The 15,665-nt window shown below is 41.0% G+C and overlaps 1 protein-coding gene across 1 annotated transcript in view; it reads left to right on the top strand.

Annotated features, from left to right (window-relative positions):
- LOC131960063 (protoheme IX farnesyltransferase, mitochondrial) overlaps positions 1 to 12,931 on the top strand; it is a 34,404-nt gene extending 21,473 nt beyond the window's left edge. Inside the window, exons 5-7 of the mRNA XM_059325276.1 lie at positions 4,502 to 4,572; positions 8,156 to 8,388; positions 11,317 to 12,931. Coding sequence (XP_059181259.1) covers positions 4,502 to 4,572; positions 8,156 to 8,388; positions 11,317 to 11,744 — 732 coding nt within the window. The 3' untranslated portion in view covers positions 11,745 to 12,931. The remainder of the gene's footprint in view (positions 1 to 4,501; positions 4,573 to 8,155; positions 8,389 to 11,316) is intronic.
- The last annotated feature ends 2,734 nt before the right edge of the window (positions 12,932 to 15,665 follow it).

Below are 15,665 nucleotides of genomic sequence, written 5' to 3'. Positions count from 1 at the left end.
AATACTATTTATTTGACTCGAGAGACATCAGTAGCATTTTTGTGACAGAACAGCAGTCCCTCTTTTACCGTAATCACACCTTGAAGTAACCTTAATCTGCCATTCCAGCGTTTTTGTGTTGTGACTAGTCAGGCTGCATGCCTCGTCGGTTTTGTTCCATTTCTTTTCTTTCATTTGACTTCAAAACATTGTGAATGTCTGCCAGAGCCATTGAATTGACTTCTGAGGAAAGCTTAATCTATGTAAATCTTTGGCTGCTTGTTTGTCAAGTGGTTGATCAGAGACAGTTCACAGTTGGTGTTGAAGGGGGCTTTGAGAGCTCTCGTGCTCTTTTAAGCAGACTTGGCTCACATGCGTCAGAGCACCACACTCGCCCCCTCCGCCCCTGTGGATGTTTGAGTCCGCCATTCAACTCCAGTGTGCAAACAGGTGACATTCTGACAAGTGATGACTTGGTCTTATTGTTGCGTTTAGCCCCATGCACCTGGGGTTCCCTCGGCAGGGCGAGAGACGCTCTGTTTAGGACAGCTGATGTTCCTGTGAGCCAAAGTCATACAGCTGCTCAGCTGTGTGTGCTCTTGTGCCTGTGTTTAGGCACAAGCTTGCCTCTCAAGTAAACACAGTACATGCCAAGTGTGTACTTACTGTATCACTCCGACCTTCACTGCACTTCCTTTTTAATGTTTCTACAGGCAGATAGGAGATGTGGGGTTGGTTAGACAAGCCCTCCTATGGGTAGTACAAGGGCTGGCTGGTGCATAATCAAAGAATGGTTGTGAAATATTCAGTCTTGCTTCTCCTGATGTGTGATAATACAGGCAAGGATCACAGTATCCATTGAATGAAATGAAACATTTTACACACTTTGTCCAAACTCTTTGTCAAACCTCCTACAACTAAGGTGTCGCCATAAATTATATGGTCATACAAAGCCAAATTGTCTTCTATAGCTTTTTCACAATAATAGGAAGTGCCTGCCTGTAGCCTGTTATCACCGGAGCCCTGGTGGTTGGCAAGGGATCACGTTCTGTCTTTGATAGCTATGAGGATCTGACAACGGTACACCCCCACTCCTCTGCGTCTCACTTTGGTCTCGCCTGCTTTCCGTCCTCATCTGGCAGATAATTGTCCCTACAGTTATGGGTTTTTTGTGTGTGTATGTGTTTATGTACATAATTGATAGCAGCAGCCAGACTCTCCATAACTTCCGGTTCATTCCCCCAGCTGCCTCTCTTTAGATGTCGTGAGCTGTTCCATAGGTTTGTTGTCAGTATTGATTAAGATAGTTTTTGATAATTTTTTTAACTCTATTTGTTTGCTGAAGGTGTGCCACCTACCAAAAACGCCCCATTTTGCTCCACTGCTCAGTGAGTGAATCATGAGTGAACTGCAGAGCTCACAAAATAAACAGTAACTGGCAGTTTCAGTCTGATGTGTCATGGTGTGTCAGTGAGTTATAACACAGACACACAGCTATAGCAATGAGCTTAGAACAAATAAACAAATATTTGTTTGCCAGAGGCACGATGAAAACTGAATTTTAACATTAGTGTCCTATTCATGCTGCAAGCCCAAAGAAATTTACAGAAACTCAAAATATTGCAAGACACAATACAAAATATTTAAAATAATCATATGACTAATTATATAATTAAGCCTATGATAGGTAAAAAAAAATAGATGTTTTTAGTGCATCTATATTATAAGGAAATCACACAGAAATTTAGAGAAGTTGTTACTTTTTTAATTAATTAGATTATATTAATCTTTTTTCCAAACTCTGAAAGATTGTATATAATATATTGATTTGCCTGTAAATAGAGGCAGAAACACCAAATTATTGAAAATGTTTTATTCACATTTATCAACATGTAAAAGTTGAGCAAGTATTTTAAAAATAGGCCTAATTTCGTATAACAGTTGATTAAAGGCTTATTAGCATTTAGTAATGGCACTTTAAATTTACACTTGACAGAAGTGCCCTACTGGAGATGGCTAAATTGTTACTACAGGTTATAAACACTGAATGAGCTAATTACACAGTCAAGTTACTTCAACTCATCACAGGCTAAGACCTGTCAATTTCAAACCGATGCACTCTGCTGCACCAAACTTTTAGACCTACCTGTAGCTACACACGTGCATGCACACAAAACACAAATGGCCCAATTATTTTAATGCCCTCACTGTAACACATGGCAGTGTTGGGCGGAAATAATGACATGGGCTGAGAGGGCCACTGATGCGAACCAGATGAGGCACTCTGACTTAAAAGGCAAAGAGGGAGGAACGAGAGCAGAACTGGACAAACTGTGAAATGACAACAGCACGCGCAGGGGGTGGTGGACCGAGTGACTTTGTATACGGATGATTTGATGTGAATGTCGCACACACAACAGGTTCATCCAAACAGCAGCAACACTGTCGATCTTTTGGAAAGTTCTTTGTTCGTTCTGTTACTTTCTGTACAGGTGCCTTATATGCCTGTAGGGGAACAAAGCACTGCTCTGCACAGAGTATCAGGGTCTTTTTTTTTTTCTACATGTGGGATGATGTTATTGGAAACTAAGTGGATCCTTTTTATGTGAGCAGTGTTGCAGCGAGCTTGGCCCCGGGCCTGCCCAAGGCCTGGTTCAGCACCGCTCTGCTCTGGCCTGGCCACAAAGTGCATTTCTCTCTCATGCGGCCCCTGACCTCCTGACGCATTTCCTGACCCAGGAAATAGAATTAACACCTCAGCTTGGGCCTTGGGGTTCCACAGCCGCATACACAGCTGTCCATTAGCCTGGCCCAGTCCAGTCAGACCCGGCTAGCTAGTGCTCCCCTACAACTGAACCAAAGACGAAAGAAGCAGGGAAGCAGGAGATTTGCTTTTGAGCGTATCGAGGGAGCCTTTTCCACAGCTAATCTTAATGTCTGTTGGTGCTTCAGGGAATTTACTGCTGCTGTAACTGGAGACAAATAAGGATATATTTACCTACTTTATTAACTGTAGAAGGCATGGCCATCAACAGCTCTGTCTCTCTTATTACCAATTCTAATTTCTGTCTTCAAATAGTACAAAATAGTGCCATAACTGCAATGTGACTAAACACTCTTTCTACTGGATCACTTAGATCAATTTCTGGCCAGGAATCCTAAAGTAGACAGACTAATGGCTCATGCAAATCAGGGTAACAAGACTGATAATCTAACATCTGAAATTGAGATTTAGGGTTGCTATTTGGGCAGACTGTTGATCCCCAGCTCTGCGAGGGCTGGTCTCTCTCCAAAAACCTCATCCAAGAAGGCCGTTGTTATCAAACAAGATCTTTCCATGGCTGATTTGAATTTGGATCTTAACTCCAAGTCTCAGGCGAGTGTTGTGAGATATCATCAGCCCTTAGTGATGCAGCCCACTTCCCTAATGTTCTTCAAAATAAAAATCTATACCAAATGAAATGCAATGCCTCCTTCCACCAGGAGTTTTTTAATAATATGGCGGCTTTCCAACGTCATGGGCGCAGTAAATCTGGGAACTGGGGTTTAAGAAGAGAAAAGTGGATTATCTGTTTATTAGATGTTTTATGTGAACCATATATCAGAAGAGATGGATCTCGATATTCCGTAGTCTAAGTGCTTTATCTGTTTTCTTCATTAGTCAAATGCTCTTATGCGGGCAAGCAAATGCACACGTCTATGTGCGTTTTGCTGGCTTACACACTCTCGCACGCACGCACACACACAGATTAGCCAGTTCCTGCGTTTAAGCACCCCATGTGTTTGCATTTTAGTCACACATTGCCAATCTCATGGGAGCACTTTGAAGCATACTCCTCCAGAGCAGATCATAAAACAGGAGTATAAGTAGTTTTTCACATAGTTGTATCCCAGAACACCCCCCCACCCACATCACCACCACCTCCCACCCAACAGCTCGCTGCCTCCACCTTCCACCTCCAGTCCATTTACTCTCCAAGTGCAGGGTGAGCATTTGGTTCAGGGATTTGCTCTGACCATGCTTTAAGCACCTCCACTCACATTGTTTCTTTCCAGATGTTGCATAGAAACACTCACAGAGGCAACCGTTAGTGGAAGTCCTGTGATGATTTTTAATCAACAAATTTACATTTCTATCAACGTCTATCAACATGACCAACATCGGAGAGCATGCAGGCAGACAAATACACAATATTTTCTTTGTTTGCATCTGCAGAATCAGTGTGCTATAAATCTTTGTGTCTGCTGTATTGTTTTTATTTTGTCCCAGCACAACCTTTTCACCTCGACATTACTTACAAATTAACCGCAACCTTTTTTGAGCTGCAGTATAGGAGATTTGCAAGAAGCACACATAAGAAAAATCACTTAAAGTACAACACTATAGATGCAGTTTAACACTCAAAGTGATGAATTCTTACTGCTGCCTGAAGTAGTTTGTGATGTACTGCATGTCCATGGAAGAAGACGGATGTCTTTGTGTATGTCCTGCATTAACCCGCTCTTATTTCTGTCTTCACAGTACTTTGAGGTGCCCTTCGACTCCAACATGAACCGTACAAAGAACCGCCCACTCGTCAGAGGACAAATCAGGTAGAGTTTTCTGTCTTTTGTGTCTCTTTAACAGCATTTTTTCTCCTCGTGATCTTCAACAACCACATCTGCACTTTTTATTACTTTGAAAAGACAGTGACGACTGACTACAGTGTACAGGAGGACAGAGACGCAGCAGCTCAGCATGATTTGGAGCTCAGTTCAGTATAAAGGCAGCACAGCAACGCTACATGACAGCTACCAAGCCTCCAGAGCTGCCTTTTGTACACTCCATACTGGACGAATGTCAAAGTCTGCTACTGTTCTCGTGCTCACTGACCTTATCCTTGTCTTGGCTTGCTCAGGGACATTTTTCCAGGGGCCAAACCTGGGCTGGGTAATATGGCCTAAAAATAAAATCAAGACAAAGGAACCATTGAAATCACTTTTTCTTCAAAGATAAGGGAGGGAACTTTAATTTTGGCAGTTTTCAAGATTGATACAGTAAAAATGCTTGATTAACAGGATTTTTTTAATCAACCAAAAATCAAAGAATGTAATTTCCCCACAATTTAGAGGGATTTGCTCATTTATGACACACCGGTAAAATATGTCATACATCCTGTAAATAAAATCTGATAAATAAAATTTCTATATATGTTTTTGTATATATGCTCCGTGGTCACACCTTATTTTGACAAAGGACATAGTGACGTGTATTGTGGCAGCTGGTTTAACTGTTGAGATGCAAACAATAGCTTGCTGGCTGCTTTTTCGGGTGGTCCAGAGGATACATCTGATTGAGAAAGTGCTTTATTTTGAAACTGAATAATGCTATGACCTACAGTAGCCAAGAGGGGTTGCGGTGGTGGTTCCGCAACATATTTATATTATCATATTATATTTACATGAATTGAACATGACATTTGTGAAAATAATTTTTTCACCCCAGGCAAAACATGATCTAATGGCCTGTTTTGTCAAAGCATTATGTTTATTTACTGGCAATATAATATTGAATATTACAACCTAATAATACTTCCACCAAGCACAAATCCATATTGACTAACACCCTTCTCTTCCACTTTCAGTTCTTGAGTTATCACAGTGCTGAAACTGACCAGAAGCTGTGTATTTAGAGTAGCAGCAGCAACAGAGCGTAGCTGCTAATAACACTAATGCATGCCAGCACTGACGACCCTCTACTGTGCACCTGTCAGCTGTAATGTGAGCTCGGGAAGGAGGGGGGGTTGAGGTTAAGGTGTAGTTTACCTGACCACCCTTACTGTTGTGTTTAGATGTCAGATAACTTCTGCACTGGGGTTCAGTGAACTGCTTCTACCACCAAGCTCCTACAGATGTGACTCAGTGCCCGGATATGTACCTGCCCACTTAATGACTGAAGCAGCCTCTTAGCAGCCATAACTGAACCCTGACCCACAGCTATGTCATCCCAGGATTCTCCACCAACACACACGGTGTAAAAACGGACTCTCATGCTGCAGAGCTGAAGATGTTCCCTCTCTATCTAAACACAGCCTTTTCTCTGCAGCTTTTAGTCTGTCCCTGACAAGAGAAGGTGTGTGCGTGTCTGTGTCTGAGACGCCTGGAGACACAAGATCTTATGCTCTTTGTCTCGCACTTCTTCTCTCCGTCACGTACAATCTTGTGTGGAGACAGCGAGCAGATGGTGGGCAGGATTTTCCTGTCAAACAAGCCATCAGAAGTACACATTTTTACACTTTCTGTATTCATGACCCATAGGGCCTGGATGACTAAAATGTTTTGTTTGCACGATAGCCAAACTTAGTTGTCTAACTTGAAAAATGCAAGCCGTTGTAGATCAGAGCTGTACCACCTCAAACACCATGATGTATTATGATGGATAAGGCATAAATTCAGTACACAAAATAAAATTTGCTCCACCTTTTACCAGCTGCACGATTAAATTGATGAATGGATTAATGCATTAACTATAATCTAAAAAAGACTTAACTAATGCCAGGCCCTGCCCATTTCTTTGTCTTGAGGACAAAGCTTCGTATAAGTGATGTTCCTCCTCTGTTTGATCTGCAGAAGTCTGTCTGCAGAATGTGATGATCGGAAATAGTGTGTCATCTTATGTCTGGACTACAATGGTGTATCATCTTTCCCACCTTTTATTGTTCTTCTGTGAAATGTGGATGACAGTCCCCCGTGCTTTGTAGTGGTTTTTCAGAGTTTGAGGCTTCCACATGTGGTGATGCTGAATAGCTTTCCGTTTGGTAATGAAAGGAACACAGAAAACTTGCTTTAGCCGCATCAAGGTGGTTACACACATTGCAATTTTTTAATGGCTGAAAATGGATAGCAAACTTTTAAACAGTACAATATGCTGTGAGATATTTTATAATTCAGTTAATGTAGCTCTTAGTGCAGAGCCGCATCTCGGCAAAAGCTTACCTCCTGCTTTTTCCAAATCATTTAAACCAAATGTAGTATTTTCTTTGGTTTCTTTGCCTTTTCTGCACAAATTGTAGCAAGTGTATGTTTGTGGATTTAGTCCTTATGTGTGCAAGGTTTCAGTAATCTCTAAAAAACCTCTGTGTTGTAGTTGGAAAGTTCAAACGTGTTGTTTCCCACAGTTTACTACCCTCTCCGACCACTCGAATATTTAACAGGTAACTGAGTTTTAAGTAGAATCATCCTGTCTCATGGGTAAATCCCTTGTGCTTTACACTTCTATCCCTGGCCTTGATTGTGGTCATACCAGACAGCCACATGTTTAGCTTTTTCTATTGACATTACCCACCTGACGCTATGACTGCGGCTGTGTCAGGCTGGAAGCGAAGGACAGTAAACGCACCTCAGGCCATGTGACGCACTCCCTCCCCTGACCCCCACCGAGCCAGCCCACAGCCAGACTGTCGACAGCCCATAGCCAGCCTGCACGGCCCCACCTCAGACCACATAAAACAGACATAACACCACTAATCACATTAATGTACCAATCTCCCTGCACGGCCACACCACCAAAATAAAAGCTCTGTTTGCTTTTTGAAGAAAAGGCCTGCGTTTGGTCAAGATTTTAATCTACCCTCTCTTTAATTTATGGAGCATTTACTGGTGAATTTGAACCAGACCTTGCCATCACTGCTTTCAATAAAAGATGAGGGGAGGAGGAGGAGGAGGAGGAAGTCTTCATCCGGCTAAAAGCCTGAGCCGCAGTGGTTTTCTTCAGCTAGTTTTGATCTCTGGCGTGTGCACATGCTCTTCATCTTGCAGGGCTACTTTTATCCCTGACAAACTCTTATCAGATGAGCTTCCTCTAAGCCTCCCGTTTTGAGACTCAGCCATGCATCGCTGGTGACTGTTAGTGTGTGGCCCCATGGCCTTGTGCGTGTGTGTGTGTGTGTTGAACATGTGGAGCTATCATTGTCTTATCTGGTGTCTGCACGAGCCCACAAAACTATCATCCCATAGTTCTCATGGCGGTGATTGTCTGAGCCTGAATCTGTCTCTTCTAACTTTGCCTTTTATCAAAAAAAAACATCAGACCCTCATCTTTTAAACATGCCTTTGTATATCTTTTCCTGCTGATTTAGCTGATTCTTATATTGTCTCCCTCAATTTCTCTTTCTTTTCTGTCCCTTGGTTTTATCAGCCCCCTCCATGCCGTGTCCTTCGCTCTGGCATGTGGAATTCCCGGAGTCGCCCTGCTCACGCTGGCGGTTAACCCCCTCACGGGCTTCCTGGGTGCTCTCAACATCTTTCTCTACACCTGCTGCTACACACCGCTCAAGAGGCTCAGCATCACCAACACCTGGGTGGGAGCAGTGGTGGGTGCCATACCTCCCGTCATGGGCTGGACGGCTGCTACGGGCTCTCTGGATCTAGGTATGTCTCACCTCCTGGCCTACGGGCTGTTAGTGGCCTCACTTGTACAGTACCAGTCAAAAGTTTGGTTACACCATGTCATTCAATGTTTTTTCTTCTTGAAGACATCCAAACTATGAATAAACATATATGGAATTATGTAGTAAAAAAAAGCATTTTTTTTTTAATATTTTAGATTCTAGTAGCCACATTTCAGTTGACAGCTTTGCACACTTCTTTTCTTCTCAGCAGCTTCATGAGCTGCTCACCTGGAATGGTTTCCAGTTAACAGGTGTGCCTTGTCAAAAGTTAATTTGTGGAATTTCTTGCCTTCTTAATGTGATCGAGACCATTAAAGCAAATTATTAAAAAATCTAAAACATATCCCGTGTTGTTGAACACTCTTTTAAACTTTATTTTGCAGTTTTTCATTAACAAACATACAACTTACAAGCATAAACACAAAAAGAGATATATCCTCCCACCCCACTCCCCCCTCCAGGCTCTTTAACAAAAAATAAATTAAATAACAGAAAAATACAAAAATAGGTAGACAGGTGAATTGGTGTTTTGAGCATGTTATAAAGTAGTTGTAAATATTCAATACAATTATTGTTAAAGTGTATCATTGAAATGGAAAACCTTCTACAAATTCTATAAAGGGGCTCCAGGTCAGAGTGAAGTTGTTGCGGGCGTTACATATCTTGTGTATCAGTTTCTCCAAAGGCAGAGAAGATAGTACCTCCCTCAACCTGTTTAACACTTAAAAAATCGATATATGTTCCATCATAGTTTTGATGTCTTTAATATGAATCCACAATGTAGAAAATATAATAAAAATATATTCACAGGCTCTGCTTGGGAACATTTTCTCCACTGGTGACTTTTTTCATTTTTAAAAAAAACATCTTTAAGCACTTTTTACACTGTAAAAACACTGGACACACACTGCATGAATATTAAATTGAATTAGAATTCTATTTGGTTTTTGGACAGTTGGTTGATAATTATAACAATTTACCATACTTAACGATCAATTGGTATTAAATCTAATTTGCAGCCCTATTTAAATCACAAAGCTTTGTTCCTGCACCAGTACTGTTAGTGAGCTGGCTGGGTTCATCAGGACCTCTGTGACCGGGCCTGATCGCACACTACATCAAGCTTTATTTACATACGGCCCAGAATCCTTGTAGTGCTGTTAGTGCTCTTGTTCTGTTTCCTGTGGAGCTTGAATGCACTTATTGTAAGTCAGTGTGGACACAAGTGTCTGCCTAATGAATGTAATGTTAAGGTCGTGAAGAGACGGAGACTTATTCAGCTTGTTTGGGGGACACATGAAGTGTTCTGTTATGGCAACTGTATGAAATGTGTTTCATCATACCAGAGGAGCGCTCGCACAAGTTTATATTGATGCTCCAAATATTTGGTCGGCTCTTTCAGCTTTCTTTTTAATAATGTTAAATAAAATGGCTTTTCATCTGTGAAATGAAAGCGGTTCGGTACCATTCAAGGACCACTGATTCCATGGTAACCTATTCATAAAAGCTTTTAAAACCGTCTCGCCTATACTGTGGATGAGCCTGAGATGAACTTATCCTTTGAATTAACTGTCAACAAATGATTTAGCCTTAAGATTAAACATCTTTATAGCCAGAAGTCTGTAAATGTCCCCTGACAGCAGAGTACACTATCAGGCTCAGTATCATCCCAAAGTCTCACTGCAGGATTTAACATGTTTACTGAAAGCAAGACAAAAGAAAGGCTGTGTTTGCTGCTGTGTTTGCAGCTCTGTTGTGGATTCTCTGTTGCTTGCTGTGCTGACTCACTCTGATTAGTACTTGCAGTGAACACGACGGTTCACACGTCTGTTCGTCACCCTCGCACAGAGAGTGAAACACCAGCTACTGTAACTGAAACACAAGAGGCGAGTGGATTCCTGTCAGTCTTTTTCCTTCTGGTTTGATACATTTAATCAACGGAAAAGAAACATTTTGTGGCTGTCCCTGAAAGTGACATGAACATTTGCATCAAAACCAGCTTGATTGCATCGATTTATGTCCTAAGTGGCTGCAAACAAAGCAGCGCGATGCAGCTCGCCGTTTTGTTCCACACACCATTTCTGCTGAAACGCTTTTGAAAGCGCTGCAGTGGACGAGAAATGGCTATTCAAAAAGCTGAAATAAAGTTATCTATATGAAACCTCCTTATTTCACTACAGAAACATGAATAAGGGGGCAGCTGGCTGGAAATAGACCCCCAGGGACCTGAACAACCTGCTTGTTATCTTTTATTGCATGTATGTAATTGATGGTACAAATCAAAATATACATTTTTATAGATTCAGATTTTTTTAACAGATTCAGTGTGTTGCACGGTAGTTGGATGCTCGCCTGCTGTTAGGACACGGTGAAAAGCTCAACAAACTGTCTTTGAATTTAAAAAAAAATACAGTTGTAACTCTGCTGTAAGTAGATACTGTCTTGGTCTTTGGTTTATGACTGTAGCCAGTTCTGCAACAAAGCACCTTGGAGGTCTTAATCTGATTTTGTCATACGAAGACATAATATTTATTCATATTTTTATTCATAATATTTATAATATATGTATTCATATATTTATTCATAATATTATCATAATGTACAGTATTTTAGTAAAACATTTTGTTTTTGTTCAAATCAGCCCAATGATTATAATTAAATTTACTCGAACACTTTTTTTAGTTCTGTAAGTGTTGGTTTTGTGATAAACAGGTGTCAGTTATGTAAGTACTCTTCTGTTACCACTGTAAAACAACAAATGAACTTTTTATATACAACATAAAAGTTTTATTTCATCAATTGGCTTAATATTGGGCATGCTGAGCACTTTAGAGCCCGTCAGACTGCATCATTAATCCCCCCCCTCTCTCTCCCTCCCTCTCTCCCTCTCTCTCGCCCTCGCCCCTAGGTGCTTTGTTGATGGGTGGTTTCCTGTTCAGCTGGCAGTTTCCTCACTTCAACGCCCTCAGCTGGAACTTGAGGGAAGACTACTCCCGCGGCGGCTACCGCATGATGTCCGTCACCCACCCCGGCATGTGCAAGCGGGTGGCCCTGCGGCACAGCGTGGGGCTCATCGGCCTGTCCACCCTGGCGCCCGTGCTGGATGTCACCGCCTGGACCTTCCCCGTCGTCTCCCTGCCCATCAACCTGTACATCAGCTACCTGGCCTTCCAGTTCTACCGCAAGGGAGACCGCAGCAGCGCCCGCAAGCTCTTCTTCTGCAGCCTGTGGCACCTGCCCATGCTGCTGCTGCTGGCGCTCCTTTGCAAGAAGCGCAGGAATCAGGAGGAACCGACTCTACCTCCAGCTTCTTTACCACTCACACTGCAGAGCTAGCTATAAATGCCTCTGAGACCTTTATTTTTAAACTGAGACACTCTCTGTGTCTCCTTTAACCACTTGTTGTGCTTGGAAGGGTCAGGATGATGGACACATTATGTTATCTGTGTGTTTAATAGAAGGCAGCGGAGCTCAATGAGCTGGAAATGATTTGGATCAAAGTAGCTGATTTACAGAAAACACAGTGAATTATTACATCAGGTTGTAATCATTTCAGCGTGTGTGCACTGTATATATATATTCTGTATTTATTTATATAGGGGCCCACCGGTTTCTCTCCATGTTGTACATGACTGATGGTGAATATATTGTACAGTAAATGCTCCTATGGATCCACACGGGGATCAGTCTGCAGATTACTTATTGCATTGTACAAATGCAAAATAGAAGAAGAGAATTTGTATGGACGTGAAGCCATCATGTAATCACAAGATTTATGTTTGATTTTCAGTCAGTGTATAAAAATAGGACAGCTATAATCTCTCTGAAGCAGCTACGACTCTTCAGTGTTTGACTTCTACCTGATCCCTGTTACTTGACACTTTGTAAGCCTCGTGGTTATTTTGCTGCTCAGCAAACACACTGATGGGTCTTTACTCATTTTCATATAATGGTTCAATTCAACACGGTTCGCCCGGCACCAAAACAAAGGGAATAGCTTACCCCTGTATGAAACACAAGGGCAAATATTCTCTAACAATAAACGCGTCATGATTGTAATTCTGTCTTTTGTGTCATCATTTGCTGTTTCCACTTAAAACCCCATTTAAAGGTTGTAAATTATGCATGAATGACTGTGTACCTGAAGTAAAAGGCTGCATACACATAGCACTACACCGCCTCGTTAGGTGGTGCTGACTCCACATAATATATGGATTTAAGTTTCAATTATAGCCTTAGTGGATATGCTTTAAGGACAAATCACCGACCCTCCAATAAGCTCTATTTAACAGGCCACCTCTGCACCTGTCAGTCAACATGTGCTCCCCTTCCGCCCTTTACCCCTAGTTTTGGTATTTGGTTACAATTCCATCACCGCACTCGGACAAAACAAGCGTCCCCTTCCCCTTACGGCCGCCCTCCATCCATAAAAGGGGGGACTGTGGGATTTAGCCAAGGCCGGGAGACCTGAAACGGCTCGACGTCCTCGTAAAGTGTCTGACCGGATACAGAGTTTCATATCAGAGGGTGAAAGGGGAGCGATGGAGCCAGCTGTTACAGTTGAGAGAGAAGTGGGGAGAAAAACGCACACACAACCTGTGTGGAGATTGAATGTCGGAGCCAACCTCCAGGGCTCAGTGCGATGGTCTGTCCTGGTTTACAACATCCGCTCCTTTAGAGGTGGAGCGCTGCTGCTGTCTTGTCCTATCAGCCAGGAGAACACTCTACATTCCTGGAGTTATTTGATTTTGGCATTACTTCTCCTCCTGCTGCCGATGTTTGAGCATATGAATTATATTTCATATTCAGCACAAGGCTCATAGCTGAGCTTTCAACTGCTGCTTGATTTATTAAGCTACAACCTACAGAGGCATTCCTCCTCACATTATACGAGAAAGATGCCTCAGAGCTGCTGTTGTGATGAAAGGTAAATTCATCCTTTGAAACTATCATCATTCACAAAAAGTTTATTCTTACATTTAGACGAGATGAGAGTTGTTCAAAAACTTTATGAACTTAAAAGCAATAAGTGGGGATTTCTAAAGGCCCCCAGTATTCAAAAATGTGTGTAAATGTGTTTTAAGCTTTGTGCAGAGTGATGCATGTGCTGTTATGTGATAAAAATATGGAAAGTTTCTGTGCTCGCCTTGGATCTTTTCAAGTTCATGGTGAATATGTATAATCATGATGTGACTCACTGTGTGGGAGCCATTCATGGGCACATGTGCAAATAACTTGCACAAGTGTGATGCTGAAACTTGAAACCTTCAGTGCACAGAAAGGAATTTTTGCAGTGAAAATGGTGCAAAAATTTAACTTTTTGACATATTTGCATTCATAGATTATTGGTTTGCAAGTGGTGGGAAAGGAGACAATTTAATATTTTGAATTTTAATGAAGCAAGTATACTTTTTTTCTTGGAAAAACATATCAGTCACTAGTTATTTTTCAAAGCATATAAAATATACTGTATAGAGGGAATTTGGTATGTATAATTTATTACATTTACTCATTTAAATTGAAGAAAAACTCTTTAAAAGTCTGTTATTTTATAAGCCAACAATATTTTATCCTCTTCTCTCTTATTTCACTTCTTTTTATGCTGCAGAGGTTTCTCTCCTTCCCACTGCTAATATCAGTCATTAAATCATTCATGTTTGCTGTTCAGTGTGAGTCTGAGTTTCTCCGCCAGGGTCAACAAAACTGAAGAGGAAAAATATGCATCTGTAAACAGGAGAGAGTCCCCAAACAGCAATCTGTCGTGCACCCCAGTGCTGCAGCTTTAATATCCACGCCAGAGTGGAGGGAAATACTGTCCAAGCTGCTCCGATTCCACGATTCTCTAAAGCGAGCAGTGAAATCTCAGTTTGACGGATGACCTCTGGCCTCGCTTCAAAGGTTGGTTGTTGCATTGAAATCTAAAGAGCTGCAGTAACTTTAAAGCAACATTTAAACTGAAACTAAACCACCACTAATGTAAAACTGTCCCTGTAGGAATATAAGAGTAATAAATGGCAGAAAAGAAATCCTTCTAGGTGCGATAAACTCACGCACGCAACGTGTCTTTAAATTGGTAATTTCATGAGGAATACAGACATTAACGTATGCATAAAAAGACCAAACTCCTCTTTAAGACACTAATATTTTTTACATTGCGCTTGCTAGCGGTTTAGATCATATTATCTTTTCGTTTAGTGTTATTATAAAGACTCAGGCCGTTATTTCGGCATGACTTTGACTTACTGAAATGCAGCCAAAACTACAAAATAAAACCCCACGTGTTCGTGTACAATAACACACATTAAGTAGATTTTGTGCACATTTCTGTTCGTTCGTTTTAAAACATGAAAAAGTCAGTGGGTCTGTTTCATAACGCGGCTGAAGTTCCCGGGGTTTAAATTACAGATCTGTTTTGACTCATCTCCAGTCTCAGATGAAAAATAGTCGCTGCAAGTTTCTTTTTTTCCTTCTTCTGCTTCTCTTTCTTCTTCTCTCTCTAAATTAAGTGCATATTCTCAAAGTTGGGCTTTTTATTTTTATTCAGAGCTGCTCTCTTCAAGTGCTCCCAGATATTTAACAGTGTGTAGCCGGCGTTTGACTGAATTATGGCCAGAAAAAACAAATGATCAGGGTTTTTCATTCATTTCTCTCCATATGCAGGGCACAGTTTTTCATTACTATCCAGACTCTCTTCGCTATGATTAAGGTCATATCTTTCAAAGTAAAATGCACTCAATGTTTTTTTAAAGTAATAAAAAAGCGGTAATTAATTGGCTTTTTCTGCTAATTCCATGCCTATTGAATAGACTTCTGACGTTTGGAAAGAGACGGTTTTGTCATAAATAAGACAGTAGGCTAATAAAACAACAAAGCCAGGAATATCAAAAATTAGAAGAGATTTGCTTTCAGCTTTATAATAATCTCCTTTACTTTATTGTGACTTGTTGTTAGTAGCGAATAATTCATGCGTAAAAACAGACTGGAGACGTAAAGAAAGTTATTAAAATGAGTAAAAAGGCATAATCGAATGTTTGAATTGAATGTTTTAAAACGTTTACAAGTGTATATATTACAAGTAGTTTGCTATTAATTGTAGTTATTTTGCCATAAAAGTTTTTGATTTATAATTATTATTGTTATTTTAAATTTCCCTCTGGGAAAATAAAGTTATATCTTATTATTATTATATTTTCCTCCAGGCATAATTGTTCAGATTAGCGACAAAATTATTAAATGATTGTATAATTACTTATATAA

The sequence above is a fragment of the Centropristis striata genome, chromosome 21, assembly GCF_030273125.1.
Source record: "Centropristis striata isolate RG_2023a ecotype Rhode Island chromosome 21, C.striata_1.0, whole genome shotgun sequence".
In the NCBI taxonomy this organism is placed as follows: Eukaryota; Metazoa; Chordata; class Actinopteri; order Perciformes; family Serranidae; genus Centropristis; species Centropristis striata.
This window is presented reverse-complemented; position numbering and strand designations above follow the sequence as displayed.